This window comes from Boleophthalmus pectinirostris, unplaced genomic scaffold, assembly GCF_026225935.1.
Source record: "Boleophthalmus pectinirostris isolate CB_2022bp ecotype Guang Dong unplaced genomic scaffold, ASM2622593v1 HiC_scaffold_10, whole genome shotgun sequence".
Taxonomy (NCBI): domain Eukaryota; kingdom Metazoa; phylum Chordata; class Actinopteri; order Gobiiformes; family Gobiidae; genus Boleophthalmus; species Boleophthalmus pectinirostris.
In genome coordinates this window covers 32,273,920-32,295,911 of record NW_026570971.1, presented here as the reverse complement: position 1 = coordinate 32,295,911, position 21,992 = coordinate 32,273,920, and the positions used below count along the sequence as shown (strand labels likewise).

Sequence of the window (21,992 nt, the reverse complement as noted above, 5' to 3'; positions counted from 1 at the left end):
GAAAGAGATGTCTGCATTTAACACACACCACGGAGAGAGAGAAGGAGAGGGAGAGAGAGAGAAAAAAGAGACCTCTGCAATTAACTCATATGAGAAAGAGAGATGAGAGATCTGCAATTAACTCAAACCAGACAGAGAGAGAGAGAAAGAGACATCTACATTTAACTCACAGGAGAGAGCAAAGGACAGGGAGGGGAGAGAGAGAAGGAGGGAGGAGAGAGGGTGAGAGAAAGGGGCATCTCTATTTAACTTAGAGGAGGGGGAGAAAGAGAAGGAGAGAGGGAGAGACAAAGACACATCTCCATTTAACTCAGAGGAGGGAGAGAAGGAGAAGGAGGGAGGAAAGAGAGAGAGAGAAAGCAACATGATTGATCTATCATCTCACTGGAGGGTAGAGAGAGGAGAGGAGAGGAGGAGGAGAAGGAGAGGAACCAGAGCAACGAACAAAGAAAGAATGAGAGAGACGGACATCTGCATTTAATTGACAGGAGGGAGAGAGAGTGAGGAGGATGAAGAGAGGAACCAGAGCAAAGAAAGGATATAATGTGCCAGAATGATTATCCGAGAGAGAAAGAGAGAGAAGAGGAGGGAGAGAGGAGAGAGACATGTGCATTTAACACACAGAAGAGAAAAAGGAGGAGCGATAGAGGGGTAGAAACATATATATTTTATTTATTTAAAGCTGCACTTTTCCCGGTTGGGGGTCCGTCGTCCGCTTGTCTCCACGGAGATGTTCTAATCATATATCATTACAACCCAAGGCGAGCAAATGGGTACAATCCAGCGAAAAAGTGACACAGTGCTGCTTTAATGTTCACTCACATTTTGACCTTTTCTGAAAATACATGTATTCTGTGCCACACATCGACCGTGACTCTGAGTTAGGCCTTTTTTCCCGACCAATTTTCTCGACTTTCTTAAAACTCGTGTGGAGCCGTAGACCCGGAGCCTAAGTCCAAGGTCAGACCCTGGTTAGTCCGGTTCAGATCCTGGTCTAGAGTCTGGTTTTTGGTCTGTTTTTTTTTCGGTCCTGTGTGATAGTGAGCGATCAGCAGGTCCAGCTCTGACCTTGTGCTCATTCAAACATAATGACATGGATTTATTCCTCTGACGCCTTTAATTAGAACGCTCCAAATATCGATCCGACCATCATCGAAGGGAGGGAGGAGGAGAGGAAGGAGAAGAGAGAGAGAGGGAGAGACCCATCGTTCAGGAGAAGAGAGAGGGAGAGAGACAGATAGAGAGGGAGGAGGGAGAGAGGAGAGACAGCTCTGTCATCTCGAAAGGAAGGGAGAAACCAGGAGGAAGAGAGGAGAAAGAGAGAGACGAAAGAGAGAAGGGAGATGGCTTCATCATGTAGTCTCACACTAAACAGAGAGAGAGACAGAGAAGAGGAGAGAGGAGATAGATCTACAGAACAGAAGGGAAGAAAGAGGAGAGAAAACTATAGGGAGAGAGCGAAGGGAAACAGTTCCATCACCTTGTATTACACAAAAGAGAAAGAGAAGGAAGGGGAGGAGAAGAGAGAGAGACTCATCGTTCAGGAGAAGAGAGAGAGAGAGAGACAGGTAGGGAGGGAGACCAGAAGATGAGAAAGAGGGAGAGAGGAGAGAGGAGAGACAGCTCTGTCATCTCGAAAGGAAGGGAGAAACCAGCTAGAAGAGAGGAGAAAGAGAGAGACGAAAGAGAGAAGGGAGATGGCTTCATCATGTAGTCTCACACTAAACAGAGAGAGAGAGACACAGAGGAGAGAGGAGATAGATCTAACTCTGTCTTCGAAGAGAGGGGAAGAAAGAGGAGAGAAAACTAGAGAGAGAGAAGAGAGACAGCTCCATCATCTCGAAAGGAAGGGATAAACCAGGGTGAAGAGAGGAGAGAGAGAAGAAGACGGCTTCATCATGTATCTCACACTAAACAGAGAGAGAGACAGCTCAGAGGAGAGAGGGGATAGATCTAACTCTGTCTTCGAACAGAGGGGAAGAAAGAGAGAAAACTATAGAGAGAGAAGAGAGACAGTTCCATCACCTTGTATTACACAAAAGAGAAAGAGAAGGAAGAGGAGGAGAGAGCGAGACGTTACCGGGGGAGGACAGGACAGAGAGGAGACACGCCCATCATGTCCACGCACACTTTGTCAATAGAGACCAGAAACAATTTAATTATCACCGCTAAAGAAAGGTGAACGGAGAGAGAGAGAAGAAAGAAGAGAGGAGATGAGAGAGGGAGAAAGAGAATAAAGGAGGAGGAAGGGGCAGAGAAAGTGGCAGTATGGGGTGAAAAAGAGAGAGATGAGGAAGGGAGTTGTTGAGTATTTAACTTTTCGTTTTGGTGTAAAATATGAATTCTTGGGTGTTTGAGTGTCACCGGCCAAACTTGTGTGATTCTCATTACAACAGAAACTCTGCTATTGCACAATTTAATCATTTCGACTGTAAAAACCTCTCGCGATGTGGCTCCGAAACTCTCTCCAGTTTGAACCATGGCTTTGGGGAAAATATTTCTTACTAATATAATTTTCACTTTGTGAGAAAAGCGTGACTAAACGTACCTGGACCGTGCGCCGCAGAATCGAGTCGAGTTCAAAAAGCAAAAACCAGTCGGAAAACCGTTTATTCCCTCAATTACATCTTGAACATTTGAATTATTTTATTGTAAACACAGAAGTGACAGTGAGCGTGAAATCTGGCCTAACCTCGTGTAAAGTCCCGTGGCGTTGTGTTTTCTTGTCAGAGTTTGCCGTGCGCTTCTGTCTGTGTGTGATTCATTATTTTGTGTGTCCGTTTCCGCTTCTGCCTCGTCCATATTTAATTAAAATATCATTTTAAAACATAATTAAGTTTTTAATCCGTCCGTGTGCGTCCTGCAGTCCTGTCCCCGCGTCTACGGCTCTATCGCCAAATTGGAAGCAGCCCGCGGCTTTTGCACACACACACACACACACACACACACACACACACACACACACACACACACTTATTTACACACATTTTGCACACTGCACACATTTTTGTACACCGCACACACACACTTCTATACACTCATTTTGCGCACCACACACACAGACACAGGTACATTCACACATTTTTCTACACCGCACATACACACACACACACACTTCTATACACTCATTTTGCGCGCCACACACACAGACACAGGTACATTCACACATTTTGCACACCGCACATACACACGTTTTGCACCCCGCACACTCTTTTGGATTGGTTGCCACGGCAAGCCACAAATGCAACAAAATTCAGGAAATAAGTTCAATTTTCTGCCGAAGATTCAACATTTCACTAACACAGACTTTACCAGAGACCTGTTCAATTTCGTGTGCAGAGAGCGGCCTTTTCATCGCCCAAGTCGCTTTCATTATGGTTTAGTCCTGGTTTAGTCCTGGTTTAGTCCTGGTTTAGCCCTGGTTTAGTCCTGGTTTAGTCCTGGTTTAGTCCTGGTTTAGTCCTGGTCCAGTCCACCTTGAGACTTGAGGACATATTTCTGTATTTCTCCTCGTTCAGTTCATTCCTTCTTTATTGACTTGTTCATTTCAAGGGCTCAAAAATGAATGCACGGAATTTCTTGTGATCAATAAATTATGGAAATGATTGAGAACGAAGAAATCAATAATTATCATCTTTAAATGGTGAGATCCCATAAGACAGAGAAATGAAATGTTCTTCAAATTTAGTTTAAAAAAGGAAACTCACACCATTTACCAGCTCATGAATAATAGTGTAAGTGATTTATTTAAACAGCTGTCAGATGATTGCTGATTGGTCAGTTTCAGTCCTGTGTTCACTCACACTCCTTCGTCTCAGTTCTGTTTCTCATCTGTCTCTTGTATCTGTCCCTCACCTGAGACGCTTTTCTCTTCTCTCCATCAACAGTGGAGTTCAACAGTGACTACCAAATTTTCATTTTTTCCTCTAGACTTTTAGAAAAATTCAAATATTAAGAATTTAAAGACATCTGTGTACCAACTAATATCTATAACACAACAAGTCAGTGGTGGAAATGTGAGTATTGTGTGTTGTTCTTTCCATTGTCCAAGATCCACTGTAAGAAATGTTAAAGGTCTAGTTCTTTCTCTCACAGGAAGACTATAAGTTGGGTTTTCCATTTACATGTCTGCAGTTTCTGTCACATGTTCAGTGTTTGATCCTGACCTGTACTCGGATGCTAATGCAGACATGTCAGACCAAAATTTGGCCCATGAGATCATATCAAATGTGTATTAGAGCTGACCCGCCAGCTGCCGCACCAGTATGGCGCATGCACCACTAATACTACGAATCCCAGAATGCTTTGCAAATACATTGGCGCATTTTCACTGGTTGTTGGCTTGTAAAAAAAAGGAGTTCAAAAGCTACAGATAGGCTATAGAGACATTATTTACTTAAAATGTTGTTATTACTTTATATTCAGCTTGTTCTAGATTCAGTGTTTAAGCAAAACTATTATTAAACATTTATTTTAAAGATATTTTAAGAAAAGGTTTAACATTACATATCTTGAAAGAAGAGAAAACCTGCAGATGTTGTTGAAATTTTTCAATCAATATTTAGTTTGGCCCACGACTTAGTCCCAGTTTTTAATTTTGGCCTCTTTGAATTTGAGTTTGACACCACTGCACTAATGTAAAGGTGTTACATTTATTACATTTCTGTGCCAAGCTAAACTGTTTTTGGGAAGGGCCTGGACAGTATTTAAGTGTTGTTACCTCATTGTTCTGGACTCACAATAAAGCACAATATTCTGCTTTTTTATATATATATATTTTTTATTTCTTTTTTTTTTATATATATATAAAATAGCAGTTTATAGTAGGGGTGTAAGAAAAAATCAATTCAGTGATATATCGTAATACTTCATTGGACAATTCTCAAATCGATTCAAAATGGATCCAAATCGATTTTTAAAATTTTCACAAAAATTCACTCACTGAATTTTTCTGTTCTCTTCACTGTTCTCATGATTTAAAAAAAAATCTAAAAATGATAGTTCATACAATTGTGTAGTTGACTGTATTATTAGAAGTAATTATTCATAAATCGCAATCTATCATCCAGTGTTTTAGTATCGGGATATATCGTGATACACTGAATCGTGACATGTGAATATTGATACGTATCGCAATGCACACCTTTAGTTTATATTATATAAGTTTAAGAATCATGTTTTAAATCCAGTGATAGGTCTTGGGGTCATTGTTTACCACACAGCTGATTAATCCTGAGCTTTCAAACTTTTAATATGAATTTTTCCAGAAAGTCTATGACAAATACAAAAGAGAAATGTACTTCTGGAGCCAGAGTGGGCGGTGACTGTTTCTCTCTCTCTACCTCTTCTTTCTGCTGTATCTCTCCTCTCTCACTCTGTCCGTCTTCTCTCCTCATTACTCTCTCTCCTGTCTCTCTCTTATTGTAACTCCCTCTCTTTATTTTCCTCCTCTTTCTCTCTCTCCTTTCTCCCCTCTCTGCTCTTTCTCTCTCTCTCCCTCTCTTCTCTTAAGTTTTGATTGACACATATTGCCGCGGGTGAACCCCAGGAGGCCTCACTCATTCACATAAACACGGCTGAACACGAGCGGACTGAGCGCGTGCGAACTGTCCAGGGGGATTGTGGGTAAACGGACACACAAACAGCGGGTCCAAAATGGCGTCCGTGCGTCGGGTCCTGGAGCAGTTACATATTCATCAAACTCACATCGATCTGGACTCACACAGAGCTCTAAATACAACCCTAATACAGGCATCAGCGTCCACAAACCAGGACTGAACCAGGACTGAAACACGACTAAAACAACAAGTCTGGACCGGGTCTAACTCAGGACTAAAACAGGTCTAACTCAGGACTAAAACAGGACTGAACCAGGACTGAAACACGAATAACACAGGACTAAAACAGGACTGAACCAGGACTAAAACAGGACTGAACCAGGACTAAAACATGACTAACACAGGACTCAAACAGGACTGAACCAGGACTAACACAGGACTGAACCAGGACTCAAACATGACTAACACAGGACTCAAACAGGACTGAACCAGGACTGAAACACGACTAAAACAACAAGTCTGGACCGGGTCTAACACAGGACTAAAACAGGTCTAACTCAGGACTAACACAGGACTGAACCAGGACTCAAACAGGTCTGAACCAGGACTAACACAGGACTAACACAGGTCTAAAACAGGTCTAACGCAGGACTAAAACAGGACTAAACCAGCACTAAAACAGGACTGAACCAGGACTGAACCAGGACTAAAACAGGACTGAACCAGGACTAAAACATGACTAAACCAAGACTGAACCAGGACTAAACCAGGACTAAAACAGGTCTGAACCAGGATGGAACCAGGTCTTGACCAGGACTAAAACAGGACTAAACCAGGTCTAAACTAGGACTAAAATTGGACTGAACCAGGACTAACACAGGACTAAAACAGGTCTGAACCAGGATGGAACCAGGTCTAACACAGGACCAAAAAAGGACTGAACCAGGTCTAAACCAGGTCTAAACCAGGTCTAAACCAGGTCTAAACCAGGTCTAAAACAGGCATTAATATTGTATCCTGAGGCCAGACACCAGAACTAAACAATTACCAAAGGAAGCGGGAAACAATTACCAAACGAATTGCCTTTATTGTAATTGAATGAAATTAAACAGAATATTTCACATATATTTAGTTGACTCACTTAGACGTGTTGCCTTGCTCGTTTCTTTTACTGTGCCAGACTTCTCATGATTAGGACAAACAGCTCCACAAACTCCACTTTTAGCAGCGGAATGAAAAGAATTCCATCTCATTGAAAACACCAGTGATATATTTATATGGGCGCAGTCTCTCGGCAGCATTAAAGCCTCATATTCAGGCCTATAAAAGCTTCTATCCCGGTAGCTCCTCAGACCTCTGCGTGGACACATTTCCATCTGATGTGTGCTACTTTGTCTGAGCTTTACAATGACGCTTTCCACTCAATAAATGATTTAAATAAACAGCTCGGAGTCCCGCGATTGGCCTAAACCACTCGTATACACGTCCACGTCTCCGTAATGCGCGCACAATTGGCCCGATATGAGAAAATCAAGGCACGCCGCTCACACGCTCTGCCCCGCTCCCGCCGCTCGCCGCGCAGCCCCACTCCAGAGGTAATTGCATCCCGAGCATATGCAGATGAGCCAGTGTACAAACAGACAGCGCTAATATGGCCGCCACCGGAGCCGTCCAAGAACGCAAAGGTCATCCAATCTACGGCGAGCGCGCGGGCTCAATCAGGACGCTAATAAAGCAAAGCAGAAACACGCCAGACGAGAGGTGAGCCGCTACTGTAGTCCTTCAAAACGCAGCACTTTCACTCAGGAGCCAACAGTTTCACAATCTGGGCTCTGATAACTGCAGATTGGTTTGGAGAACGCACAACGACAACAACGACAACAACAACAACAACAACGTGACGAAATGTGCTCGGGTTAAAACTGAGTTGGAAATAGTTCTAAAAATAATACTTCAATTGTCTTAAAGGTGCACTATGGAACTTTTCTGGTTTTCTAGAGGGCCCGTCAGGTGCTTGTTTCCATGGAGATAGTTATTCAGAGTAGCCGCGGGGTCTTAAAAGTCTTAAAAAGGTCTTAAATTTCATGTTACGAAATTAAGGCCTTAAAAAGTCTTAAATTCTGTTGTCCAAGCCTGTGTTCACTCACACTCCTTCGTCTCAGTTCTGTTTCTCATCTGCCTCTTGTATCTGTCCCTCACCTGAGACGCTTTTCTCTTCTCTCCATCATCAGTGGAGTTCAACAGTGACTACCAAATTTTCATTTTTTCCTCTAGACTTTTAGAAAAATTCAAATATTAAGAGTTCAAAGACATCTGTGTACCAACTAATATCTATAACACAACAAGTCAGTGGTGGAAATGTGAGTATTGTGTGTTGTTCTTTCCATTGTCCAAGATCCACTGTAAGACATGTTAAAGGTCTAGTTCTTTCTCTCACAGGAAGACTATAAGTTGAGTTTTCCATTTACATGTCTGCAGTTTCTGTCACATGTTCAGTGTTTGATCCTGACCTGTACTCGGACGCTAATGTAGACATGTCAGACCAAAATTTGGCCCATGAGATCATATCAAATGTGTATTAAGAGCTGACCCGCCAGCTGCCGCACCAGTATGGCACATGGATCACTAAGGCTACGTTCAGACTGCAGGGCTTAACACTCAATTCCGATTTTTTTGTGAAATCCGATGTTTTTGTGAGGTCGTTCACATTTCCAATTAAATGTGACTTGTATGTGACTCCAGTGTGAAAATTAAACGGCCCAAAAGTGTCCCACATGTGACACTGGAGACACGTAGCACAACCGCAGCGAGCGTGCTCTGTGTTTACAGAAGTTGTCCAAACATGGACGCAGCATCGAGCACCTGGAGATTTTCAGAAGTTCCTCTCGTACCGGAGCCAGAACATGAACAACTGGACACTGAGAAGGAGAAGGACGAGGTTTTTGGTCGTGATGTTTTGTTATTCCTTGCTTTCCTTATTCATTCCTAATTATTCACCGCGATGTGTTTATGAGCGCTTTTCAAAACTCTCACAGACCAGAGCGAAGTTTTAGCATCACAAAAAAGCAACAACTATCATGCTAACTGTGCACATCCTGATTCTAGGCCAGCAATAGCACTTTTTAATTCGATGCAGAGTTTCTAAGCATTTATCACAACTTTCAGGCAAGACACATTTTCCACAAATACATGAAAAAATCTTCAGGCCCGTTCAGTATTTACTTACAGATACTTGTGTAAACCTTGTAATACTACCTCTACTACGACTTATACTACTACTATTATGACTAGTATTACAACTACTGCATGAGAAAGGGCGGCTGATGGGAGAGCGGTAAAGCCTGTTGTGTTCTAGAGACGCTCCTCTTATCTGTGGAGTGAGGATTTGTGTCTAATTCTGCCCTCAGTGTTCTTATGTGTCACGTATGGAGCGTGTGTGGAGCGTGTGTGGAGAGTGTGTGTAGAGTGTGTGTAGAGTGTGTGTCGTGTCCGTGTGTGAACGCACTCAGAGCTTCTCCAAAGGGCGCGTCTTTCACCCAAACAACAACACACGCACAAGAGGATGAGACTGAAGAGGTAATCAGAGAATACAGGAGAGGTTTAAGAGACGAGAGAAAGAGAGAGAGAGAGAAAAAGAGAGGAGGAGAGGAGGAACACAGGAGAGGTTTAAGAGACGAGAGAGAGAGAGAGAAAGAGAGGAGGAGAGGGGGAATACAGGAGAGGTTTAAGAGACGAGAAAGAGAGAGAGAGAGAGAGAAAAGAGAGGAGGAGAGGGGAATACAAGAGAGGTTTAAGAGAGAGAGAGAGAGAGCGGGAGGAAAGAGAGGAGGAGAGGGGGAATACAAGAGAGGTTTAAGAGACGAGAGAGAGAGAGAGAGAGCGGGAAAAGAGAGGAGGAGAGGGGGAATACAGGAGAGGTTTAAGAGACGAGAGAAGAGAGAGAGAGAAGAAAAAGAGGAGGAGAGGGGAATACAGGAGAGGTTTAAGAGACGAGAGAAGAGAGAAGAGAGAAAAGAGAGGAGGAGGGGGGAATACAGGAGAGGTTTAAGAGACGAGAGAGAGAGAGAGAGAGAAAAGAGAGGAGGAGAGGGGGAATACAAAGAGAGGTTTAAGAGACGAGAGAAAGAGAGAGAGAGAGAGCGGAGGAAAGAGAGGAGGAGAGGGTGAATACAGAAGAGATTTAAGAAAGGAGCGAGAGAGCAAAAGACCAGGAGGAAAGAGAGGAGGAGAGGGGGAATACAGGAGAGGTTTAAGAGACGAGAAAGTGAGGGGGGAGAGGTGTGAGGGAGAAAAGAAAGGAGGGGAGAAGAGTAAGGAAGGAGGGAGGAAGAGGTAGAGAGGAGAGTTTTAAGAGAGGAGAGAGAGACAGGAGGGAGGGAGGGAGAGGGGAGAGAGAAAAGAGAAATGAGAGGGGTTTAAGAGAGGAGAGAGAGCAGGGAGGGAGAGGAGAGAGAGGAAGGAAGGAGGGAGGAAGAGGTGGGGAGGTTTAAGAGAGGAGAGAGAGAGGGGAGGGAGGAAGAGGAGAGCACAGGGAGAGAAGGAAGAAGTGAGAGAAGAGAAGAGAGGAAAGGGAGGTAGGCAGAGAGAAAGGGAGAGATGAGAGATAAAAAAAAAGGTAGGATACAGGTGGGTTTAAAATAGGAGAAGAATAGAAGAGAGAGAGAATTGGGAAGGAGGGAGAGAGAGGAGGAGAGGGAGCAGAGGAAGAGAGAAATACAGTACAGGTTAGACACTCCAGGAAGGATGAAAAGAGGTTTAAGAGAGGAAAGGAGAGAGAAACTGAGAGAGAAAGTGGAAAGGGGAAGGGGAAAGAGAGAGACAGAGAGAGGAGACTGGTGATACTCAGTGGTACTTTCTTGGTTCTTGGTTGCCAGAAGTAAAAAATGCAAATATATTTTTGTCTTGTACACAACCTGGTACAGCTCTATAAGCCATTCACTTTTTCGTGCTTTTCCCAACAGAGAAATATGACCTGAAACGTGATCATGATCTGATTTCTGGAGTGATCAGATTACTCCCATGTTTTCTGTGTGTGTTGTGTGTGTTGCAGGTGGAGTTGGTGTCGTCTCAGTTCGAGGTTCAGAGAGCGGCGCTGGAGCAGATGGCTGTGAGACTGAACAGCCTGCAGTACCCCAGCCCCGCCAGCAGGAGGAGCTCTGCACAGACCAGGGCCAGCAGGTAAACCTTTAAGAGTTATAGTGAACCGCAGTACCCCAGCGCCACCACCAGGAGGAAAGGTGAAACGTAAATGTTGTCAGTGCGTCGGTAACAGCCCAAACCTTCATTATTCATAACATTTCACTTTTGGTGGCTGATGCTAACGACCATGGGAAGAATACACAGGGACTGACTCCAGAAATAGAAAAACTTGCAAACTATCTTCATGGTGACTGATCAATAGCATTAGTAAACTTCGCAATCTGCATGAAAACAACCACATGACTCCACTTAAACGCTCCGTATGGCACTATGTTCTGATCTAATGTTTCCTCATCACAAACTGACCTGGACTTGTGTTTTGTTTCATTCACATGTTTGACACACAAACCCTGCACATTTAGGCTGGGTTCATCTCTCAGACAGAAAACACTCTGTTCCACCTCGTGATGTCACAGGATGTGCTCCACTGTGTTTTTAAACTCCACACACCTTCACTAGAATCATTTGGACCATACGAAAACTCAAAACTCGCATAAGTGAACACAAAAGCACAATAAAACTCTGTGGTCGACCATGATTGGACATTAAAAAGACACAAAGACTATTGGACTTTTTGGCCTATTGAATTTTCTACAAACTCTTAGTCCTAAAGGCTTAAATGATGAGTTGTTGTTTAATGTAATGTTGTGATTGTAATGAAGCGTGCCAGTACACCCTCCCTCTGAGCCATGAGGGAGGTTCATGTTACACTCTGTGTAATAAAACATAATTGTGAACTTTTTAATGTTGATAATTATCTGGATTGTTTTTTCCAAATTATTATCCATGTGTTTTAATTCAGGAGAGATTAGTGCACAGCTAATCATATATACTATTGGGGTCTTATTGTAAATGTATTATTTTTCACTGCTGTGATTGGTTCATTACTCTTTAGGGGGCAGTCTCCTTAACTTATATAAGAGTAATGGAAGGGGCTGTCCTCTTACCTGATGAAGGTGTGAGGGACCAAGATGTCATATCCTCCAGCTCACCTGTCGCCCAGTCAGGTGTGCAGAGTCTACACAGAAACCAGGTCATATCAGCCCTGGAACTGTCAATCTGTACTGAGCTAAAGGACACTACATGACATCATAAGGTGGAACAGAGCATTTTGAGCTTTGGAGATATAGACAGACTAATAATAAAAAGTTACTCAAACATGTGTAAATGAAAAGCACAACTTTTTTTTTTTTGATGAGGTAATATAGGACTAAAAAAATAATAATAAAAATAGGGCTGGGCAAAAAAAAATTAAAAAATTGCTATTAATTGAGTTTGAGCGATTAATCGCGATTAATCTCATGCTATACGCAAAACCAATTAATGAATTAAAAAGTAGAGTATTAGAAATGTAAATGAAAGAGCCACACATTTGTTGTGCAAACAGCATTTCTTTCACAGGGGAACCTCAGAACCTTCAAGGTGTTCAGTGAAGGCTCAAGAAAAATATTGAATGGACTTTTGTACTACTAATATATTTATTGAATATTTTTTTATGCAGTGAGTAATAAACACTACACAAGTAATAATTTCTAGATCAGTGTTATAAACTTGGACTGATATTTCTTAGGAAACAAAGGGTTAATATAATGGAAATGGAAATGGACCAATCACATTTTTTCTTCCTACGTTATCTGGGTAAATCAATGACTGTGACAATGACAGTCAGGTGTGCAGATTCTACACAGAAATGAGATCTTATCAGGCCTGGAACTGCCCATCTCTACTGAACTAAAAGCAAAACTACCACTACATGACATCACAAGGTGGAACAGAGCATTTTGAGCTTTGAAGATGTAGACAGACTAATAATAAAAAGTTACTCAAACATGTGTGAATGAAATAAAACACAACTCTAGGTCTGTTTTTAAGGAGGTAACATGTATAATACAGGACTTTTAAGTATTTTGACAATGAAAAAAAGTTTAATTGAATAAATGAAACTAGATAAGTTTAATGTGGTACTGTGGAACATTCCAGGCAACGCAAAAACACATTTATTACATTATTATCACTTGACTGAAACTCAGCCAGAAAAGTTACACAGTGCACCTTTAATAACAGTGTGTCTTTGTATTGGCTACACTGGTGCAAAGGATCATGGTCTATGTAGTTTAGTTGTGGTAAACCTTTGACAGCACAAATTCATGTTTATTGGTCCAACAGGACTTTTTGAATAACAGACCGTCTTTGGTGATCTTTGTCCAACCTGACTTTTATGACCTGTAGTTTTCATGTCCATTTCTCATTTCAACACCTCAAATCTGTTCTTCAGCAAATGGAGAGAGGAGGGACTTTGAAAAGAGGAGAGAGAGTAAAAAAAAGAAAGAAAGGAGGAGAGAGTAAAAAGAGGAGGGAGTAATCGCGGAGGTCCAGGCAGTTCCCAGAGAGCGAAGCGAATGAGAGCTTTGGTTCCACCGCGTGTGTCCGATTCAGCTCACACACTCACATATCAGGACTAAACCAGGACTGAACCAGGACTGAACCAGGACTGAACCAGGACTGAACCAGGACTGAACCAGGACTGAACCAGGACTAAACCAGGACTGAACCAGGACTGAAACCAGGAACCAGGACTGAACCAGGACTAAACCAGGACCACTACTGAACCAGGACTGAACCAGGACTGAACCAGGACTGAACCAGGACTAAACCAGGACTGAACCAGGACTGAACCAGGACTGAACCAGGACTGAACCAGGACTGAACCAGGACTGAACCAGGACTAAACCAGGACTGAACCAGGACTGAACCAGGACTACCAGGACTCAGGACTGAACCAGGACTAAACCAGGACTAAAACAGGACTGAACCAGGACTAAACCAGGACTGAACCAGGACTAAACCAGGACTAAACCAGGACTGAACCAGGACTGAACCAGGACTAAACCAGGACTGAACCAGGACTGAACCAGGACTAAACCAGGACTAAAACAGGACTGAACCAGGACTGAACCAGGACTGAACCAGGACTAAACTAGGACTGAACCAGGACTAAACCAGAACTGATCCAGGACTAAACCAGGACTAAACCAGGACTGAACCAGGATTAAACCAGGACTAAACCAGGACTGAACCAGGACTAAACCAGGATTGAACCAGGACTAAACCTGGTCTGACGCAGGTCTGAAGCAGGTCTGCTTCAGCAGCGTCTCCTGTGTGTCTGTATCAGTTTTCAAGAGTGGATGAGGAGCATTAGACAGATCGTGAGGAGAGAATGGACCATAAATCCACAAACACGTCTCCCTCAAAGGTGAAGGCTGCCAATATGAAACACGCAACCTTTCCATCTGCTCCTCAACCTTTAAGCACAAGACACTGCACAGACCAGGTTTAGTCCAGGTTTAGACCAGATTTAGACCTTGTTCATATTTGGTTTTAGTCCTTGTTTAGTCTTGGTTTAGTCCTGGTTTAGTCTTGTGTTAGACCTGTGTAAGTCTTGGTTTTGATAAACTAGAACTAAACCAGGACTAAACCAGGACTTTAACTAGAACTAAACCAGGACTGAACTAGGACAACTAGGACTAAACCAGGACTAAACCAGGGCTAAACTAAGACTTTAATTAGGACTAAACAAGGACTAAACCAGGACATTAACTAGAAGTAAATCGGGACTAAACCAAGACTAAACCAAGACTAAACCAGGACTAAACCAGGACTAAACTAGGACTCTAACTTGGACTAAACCAGGACTAAACCAGGACTTTAACTAGAACTAAATCAGGACTAAACCAGCACTTTAAATTGGACTAAACAAGAACTAAACTAGATCCAAACCAGGTCTAAAAATGTTCTAATATGAACTACACCAGGGATAAAACATTAACCACCGAAGAATTATATATGCCAAAAAAAACAAAAAAAAACCAACTACTGCGTCAAAACCAGTAAAACAAAACTCAGAATGGAGGCTCAGACTTGTGTTAAACCTTTAGTCTTTGGTGAATAAATGAGTTAGTAGTTTTCGGTGTGTGTTCGGTCTAGTTTTTCTCTTGTCTGCTGTGGTTAAAAAGTGTGTGTAAAATCCGGGCTCCAGAATCAGTCTAATCCCTGTTAATATCGTGTAATCCAATAGGAGAACTGTAATCCAATAGGAGCAGTTCTGTAGAAGCGTTTTCACTTTCATCGGACTAATCCCGCTATCTTCCGTTCGAGTCGAGTTTTGTCGTCTCCGTTTCCATGGCGCCCCGGCTCGCACGCGGGGAAAAAAATAAACAAATAATAAATAAATTATGCATCAATCGTTTAATTTGTGTCGCTTCAAACACGACGCCGCCATCGCCCCCTGGAGACGTGTCAGACAAAGTGTTTCCTGTCAGCGGAGCGCACGGGAGAAAGAGAGAGAGGAGGAGGAGGAGGGAGAGGAAAGAGAGGGGGATGGAAGGAGGGGAAGTGCAGAGGAGAAGGAAGGAAGGAAGGAAGGAGGAGAAAGAGGGGAGGCAGGAGAGTGAGGAAAGAGAGAGAAAGAGGGGAGGTTGAGATAGAGAGGGGGATGGAGGGGGAGAGAGGGACGACTAAGGGAGAGGGAAGAAAGAAAGAAAGAAAGAAAGGAGAAGGAGATAGAGGGAGAGAAGAAGATGGAGTGAAAGAGAGAGGAGAGAGTGAGGAGGGGTGAGAGGAGAGCGAGGAAGAGAAGATGGGGAGAGAGAAATATGGGAGAAGAAAAGGAGGAAAGAAGGAAGAGAAGAAAGGGGGGAGGCGGGAGAGTGAGGGAGGAGAGAGAGAAAAAAAAGGAGAAGGAGAGAAAGAAGGAGGGAGAGGAAGAGATGGATCGAAAGAGATGGGAGGATGGAGGACGGGCAGTGTAGAGAGAGGGAAGAATGGATTTAAAAAAGGAGAGAGGGGAGAGTGAGGAGGGGTGAGAGGAGAGCGAGGAAGAGAAGATGAGGAGAGAGAAGAAAAGGAGGAGAAGAAAGGGGAGGTGGGAGAGTGAGGGAGGAGAGAGAGAAAGAGAAAGGAGAAGGAGAGAGAGAAGGAGGGAGAGGAGGAGATGGATCGAGAAAGAGAGGGGAGGATGGAGGATGGGCAGTGTTGACAGAGGGAAGAGTGGATTTAAAGGAGGAATGAAGGAGGAGAAGAAAGAGGGGAGGCGGGAGAGTGAGGGAGGAGAGAGAGAAAGATGGGAGGTTGAGAAAGACAGGGGAGCAGAGTGGAGAGAGGGAGGAAAGAGAGAAGGAGAGAAAGAAGTAGGGAGAGGATGAGATGGAGTGAAAGAGAGGGAGGATGGAGGAGAGGCAGTGTAGACAGAGGGAAGAATGGATTTAAAAAAGAGAGAGGGGAGAGTGAGGAGGGGTGAGAGGAGAGCGAGGAAGAGAAGATGGGGAGAGAGAAATATGGGAGAAGAAAAGGAGGAATGAAGAAAGAGGGGAGATGGGAGGGTGAGAGAGAAAAGAGAAAGATAGGAGGTTGGGAAAAAGAGGGGAGTGGAGGGTGAGGGAGGGAGGAAAGACAGAAAGAGAAAGGAGAAGGAGAGAGAGAAGGAGGGAAGACGAAGGGAGATCGAAGGAGGGGCAGTATAGATGGAGGGAAGAATGGATTTAAAAAAGGAGAGAGGGGAGAGTGAGGAGGGGTGAGAGGAGAGCGAGGAAGAGAAGATGAGGGAGAGAGAAAAGGAGCGACAGAGGAAAGAGGAGAAGTAAAAAGACGAGACGAGAGAGAATGAGCGGGAGGACTGAGGGAGAGGGTGGAGAAGAGAAAAGAAGACGAGAAGAGAGCGGTAAAGAAAGAGAGAGAGAAAGACATAAGAAAAAGAGAAGATAAAAGAGGAGGAGAGAGAAAAGCCCCAGGGGAAGAGTGTCACTTTGCTTTGGTCTTGTTTGTTTTACACAGATTTACTCAAAGGGAAACTCACACTCGTCCTCCTGTCTCCTTGTGTCAGATGCCCTCCCGTCCTCTAGTGTGTCAGATCCAGTGTTGGGGAGTAACAGATTACATGTACCAGAGTTATGTAATCAGAGTACTAATTATGAGTAACTGTATTCAGTTACAGTTACTGTTTCAGTGAGTGGTAATTGGATTACAGTTACTTTGTTGAAATAAATGGATTACACAGAGGTATTTTAAACCCTGTTTTTAAACCATATTTTGGGCTAAATCCCCCCCTTTTTTCTTTTTTTTTTTAAACCAGGACTATGGACTAAACCAGGACTAAACCACTAAACCAGGACTAAACCAGATTAAACCAGATCTAAACCAGGACCACTAAAAACTAAACCAGAGATCTAAACCAGGACTAAACCAGGACTTAAACCAGGTCTAAACTATGTTTCAAACAGGATTTAACAGGTCTAAATCCTGCTGTGTGGACGTGTCTCCTCATCTTCTATCAATAATATTTTTAATTTGGTTCAGTAAAGTCTGGACTTTTCATTTTCTTTTCTCAGACAAAACATCTTCTGTTACGATTTCCTCGTCTTTGCTTCTCTACAGCAAATCAAGTAATCCAAAGTATTCAGATTACATTACTCACTTTAAGTCATTTAATGGATTATGTTACAAACTACATTTTGGGTATGTAATCTGTAATCTGTAGGGGATTACATTTTAAAAGTCACCTTCCCAACATGTCTCCTGTGTCAGATGCCCTCCCGTCCTGTCTCCTTGTGTCTGTCAATGCCCTCCGTCCCATCTCCTTGTGTGTCCTGTGTCAGATGCCCTCCCCCTGTCTCCTGTGTCAGATGTGTGTCAGATCCCGTCTCCTTGTGTGTCAGACCGTCTCCTTGTGTGTCAGATGCCCTTCTGTGTGTCAGATGCCTCCTTGTGTCAGATGCCCTCCCGTGTCTCCTTGTGTGTCAGATTGTCCTGTGTCAGATGCCCTCCCGTCCCGTCTCCCTGTGTGTCAGATGTCCGTCTCCTGTGTGTCAGATGCCCTCCCGTCCTGTCTCCTTGTGTCAGATGCCCTCCCGTCCTGTCTCCTTGTGTCAGATCCCGTCCCGTCCCTGTGTGTCAGATGCCCTCCCGTCCCGTCTCCCTCATGATGAAAGTGTGGTTGTGGTTGTTTTGTGGACGTTGCTCTTGTTTCGTGCTTTAGTATAAACTCTATACATTTTAATGGCTCGCTCTGTGTTTAAACTGTGCTCGGGCCCCAGACTCCGGTGTCTCATCTTAAATGTATTTTATGTATGGATTTATCAGACTGTGATCAGTACGGCTCCTCTCACCCTGTCATTACAGCCAGGCCTCACTCTAATATAAACCCAGGTGCATTCTGGGTAAGTGCTGTTTTGGGGCCAGACTTGTCAAAAGTATCTTCAATTGTCTGAGCAGAGAAACTTTATATTTAAACGGAGGAAACATTTATCAGAGTGGTTAGCTCTCCTCTCTCTCTAATTTGACCAGACCTTTATGTGCGTCATTTTGAGGAACTTTCACCTTTCAGAAGTTTAAAATATCTTCTTTTAACAAATGTCCTATTTTGAATTTTTGATTTTGATTTATGTATTTATTTTAGGCAAGTAAGAAGTGCACATTCTTTTACAATGGAACACATAACGTTAATCAAATCATAGCAGAAATAACAACAACAAAAATAAATAAATACATTTTTTAAAAAGGCCCAACATTTTTTCCACTATTCTGAAACCCATTGATAAATTGTCTGATTGTTCAACACGTTGCTACTGTTGTTGTGTCCTTAGGCAAGACACTTTATCCACTTGTTGTGTTTGTGATCAGAGGTCAGATTCTAGGTGCAGTTGAGTTGTGCAATCAATCACTGAAACTCATGAAAAGTTAAAGAGACTTAAATTGAGTTTTAACCTGATTTTGCCAAAAAAAAAAAAAAAGACAAAAAAACCCAAAAAACTGTTGAGTCAAAAACACTAAAACAGAATTCAGACTGGAGGTTCAAACTCATGTCTTAAACATTTTGTCTTTTGTGAATAAATGAGCTCATTATTTCAGTGTATGTTTCCCGTACTTTTGCTCTCTGGGTTTCAGCTTTATGTGCGAATCTCATCTCCGACTCTGGTGCTGCTGTTGTTGTGTCCTTAGGCAAGACACTTTACCCACTTTGAGTATGTTATGTTTGGGATTAGTGGTCAGGTTCTAGGTGCAGTTGTGTTGTGCAATCAATCACTGAAACTCATGAAGAGTTAAAGAGACATGAGTTGAGTTTTAACGTGACTTTGCCAAAAAAAAATTAAAAAATAAAAATAATTGAGCCAAAACCACTAAAACAGAATTCAGACTGGAGGTTCAAACTCATGTCTTCAACATTTTGTCTTTTGTGATTAATGAGCTCATTATTTTCTGTGTATGTTTCCTGTAGTTTTGTTCCTGTCTGCTCTCAGGGTTTCAGCTTTATGTGTGTCATTTTGAGGATTTTTTACCATTCAAAAGTTAAAAATATGTTGTTTTAAATGGTTAATTGCTGACAAATGCCCCATTTTTCCACTAATCTGAAACCCATTGATAAAGCTGATTGTTGAATCTCAGCTCCAACTTTTGTGCTACTGTTGTTGTGTCCCTAGGCAAGACACTTCATCCACTTTGAGTATGTTATGTTTGTGATAAGTGGTTAGGTTCTAGGTGCAGCTGAGTTGTGCAATCAATCACTGAAACCCATTAAAGTTAGTTAAAGTTAGTTAAAGAGACATGAGTAGAGTTTTAACGTGACTTTGTGTGTTTGTTTACAGTCTGCAGGAGCTGGAGGCGGAGTACCAGGAGCTCTCTGATTGGCTGATGGACATGGATGCCATGGTGACAGACAGTCACCAGCTGATGATGTCAGAGGAGCAGAGACATCACCTGTTCAAGGTAAAAACTCCAAACGTCCAAATAAGGCGAAATAAGACCAGACTCACTGTTTAAATGAACTACGATAAATATTATGAGGAGGAAATCACAAACGCTGCACTTCTTTGACTTACCACTAGTCTAAAAAACTACTGATCCTGGTGTAGTTCTGGTGTAGTCCTGGGTCAGTCCTGGTGGAGTTTGTAGTCCTTTTTCAGTCCTGGCTCAGTTCTGGTGTAGTTCTGGTGTAGTCCTGGTTCAGTCCCGGTTCAGTCCCAGTGTAGTTCTGTGTAGTCCTTTTTCAGTCCTGGTGTAGTCCTGGTTCAGTCCTGGCTCAGTCCTGGCTCAGTCCTGGCTCAGTCCTGGTGTAGTCCTGGCTCAGTCCTGCTGTAGTCCTGGTGTAGTCCTGCTGTAGTCCTGGCTCAGTCCTGGTCCAGTCCCGGTCCCTCTGTCTTGTTTAAACTTCCTGTCTCGGTCTCTGTTCTGGTTTCGGGAGTGTCCATTGGGGATTCACCTGTCCGTGTATTATTGATAAGTGTAAAAGACGAACCTAATTTCTCCATAGGACCGATCTTAAATATTAACGAGGATTTGAATATTCATGAGGCGATTATGCGAGGCTGAATTTTAAACGTCTTCTCTCGTTTTGATGTGTCAGAAATGAACTGAAATATTGATGCTCTGTCTCTACCAACAAGGTCAAACTCTCAGGACTACGCAGTGTGAGATAAAACCAGGTTTAGACCAGGTTTAGATCTGGTTTAGACCTAGTTTAGACTGGATTTAGACTGGATTTAGACCTGGTTTAGACCTGGTTTAGTGCTGGTTTAGACCTGGTTTAGTGCTGGTTTAGACCTGGTTTAGACCTGGTTTAGTGCTGGTTTAGACCTGGTTTAGACCTAGTTTAGACTGGGTTAGATCTGGTTTAGCCCCAGTTTAGGCCTGATTTAGACCTGGGTTAGACCTGGTTTTGACCAGTTTTAGACTGCGATTAGACTGGGTTTAGACCTGGTTAGACTGGATTTAGAACTGGTTTAGACTGAGTTTAGACCTGATTTAGAACTGGTTTAGGCTTGGTTAGACCTGGTTTAGACTGGGTCTAGACCAGAATTAGACTGAGATTAGACTGGGTTTAGGCCTGGTTTAGAACTGGTTTAGGCTTGGTTTAGACCTGGTTTAGACTGGGCCTAGACCAGAATTAGACTGAGATTTAGACTGGGTTTAGACCTGGTTTAGAACTGGTTTAGGCCTGGTTTAGACCTGGTTTTGACCGGGTCTAGAACAGAATTAGACTGAGATTAGACTGGGTTTAGACCTGGTTTAGGCCTGGTTTAGACCTGGTTTTGACTTACTTTAGACCGGAATTAGACTGAGATTAAACCGGGTTTAGGCCTGGTTCAGATTGGATTTAGACTGAGTTTAGACCTTCTTTAGATGTAGTTCAGACCTACTTTAGATCTAATTTAGACCTGGATTATCCTTGATATTTAGTCCTGGTCAAGTCTTGGATTAGTTCCGGTTTAGTCCCAAATTTTATGATTCAGTTGTTGTTTAGACTTGGTTTAGTCTATTGGTTTAGTTCTGGTTCAGTTCTGCTTTAGTCTTTCTTAAGTGCTGGTTCAATCTGGGTTTTCAAGTAGTTCTTTCTGGGTTTATTGAAGGTTTGGTGTTTGATCCAAGTCTAACTTTGGTTTAGTCCCAGTTAGGTCTGGTTCAGTCTTGGTTCAGTCTTGGTTTAGTCCTGATTCCGTCCTGTTTTAATCCTGGTTTAGTCCTGGTTCACTTTATCAAAACAACTTCTCTCATCCAAACATTTCCTTCTCTTCCGCTCGTTTAAACTTATATTAGATTTACCCCTCTCCCTCACACACAAGACCTATTCTTATTTTAACTCTACCTCCCTCCTCTCTTTCTCTCATCCTCTTCCTCTCTTTTCTCTCTCTCTTTCTCTCTCATTGAACCCCACACAGACTCATCCATCTCTCTCGGACCCCCCAGTTTTCCTGTTTTTAAAGCGGCTCCATCACAAAGAACAGTAGAGCCTCACTCAGCCAAGTCTCCTCCCCCTTCTCTCTCTCCTCTTTCTCTCTCCCTCTCTCTCTCTCCGGATGTGTCCTCTCCTGAACACTGCCGTCCCTGTGCTGGGGTTAGTTAGTGGTGGTTAGGACGCTCGCCTCGCAACCACAAGCTCCCGGGTCCACTTCTCTTGATTGAACAGGCTCACGTTATCCCGTAGTTACAACACATTTTGGCTAAGACCTGCATCGTGCTTCTCTCTTCTCTCTCTTGCTTCTTTTCTCCTCTCTCTCCTCATTCCTCTCTCCTTCCTTTCTCTCTCTGTTTCTTCTTCTCTTTTTCTTCCCAATCTCCACTTCTCCTGTTGTCTTCTTCTGTCCCATTTCACTCTCTCCTCTCTCTTCTCTCCCCTTTCACTTTTCTTTCACTCTCTTCCCCTCTTCTTCTCTCTCATTCTCCATAACCCCCTCCTCGAGTCGAGTT

General features: G+C 43.1%; 1 protein-coding gene across 1 annotated transcript in view; it reads left to right on the top strand.

The window, feature by feature from the left end:
• Nucleotides 1–21,992, top strand: part of akap6 (A kinase (PRKA) anchor protein 6) — a 215,411-nt gene that overhangs the window by 76,843 nt on the left and 116,576 nt on the right. Inside the window, 2 exon segments of the mRNA XM_055155461.1 lie at nt 10,609–10,736; nt 19,394–19,514. Coding sequence (XP_055011436.1) covers nt 10,609–10,736; nt 19,394–19,514 — 249 coding nt within the window.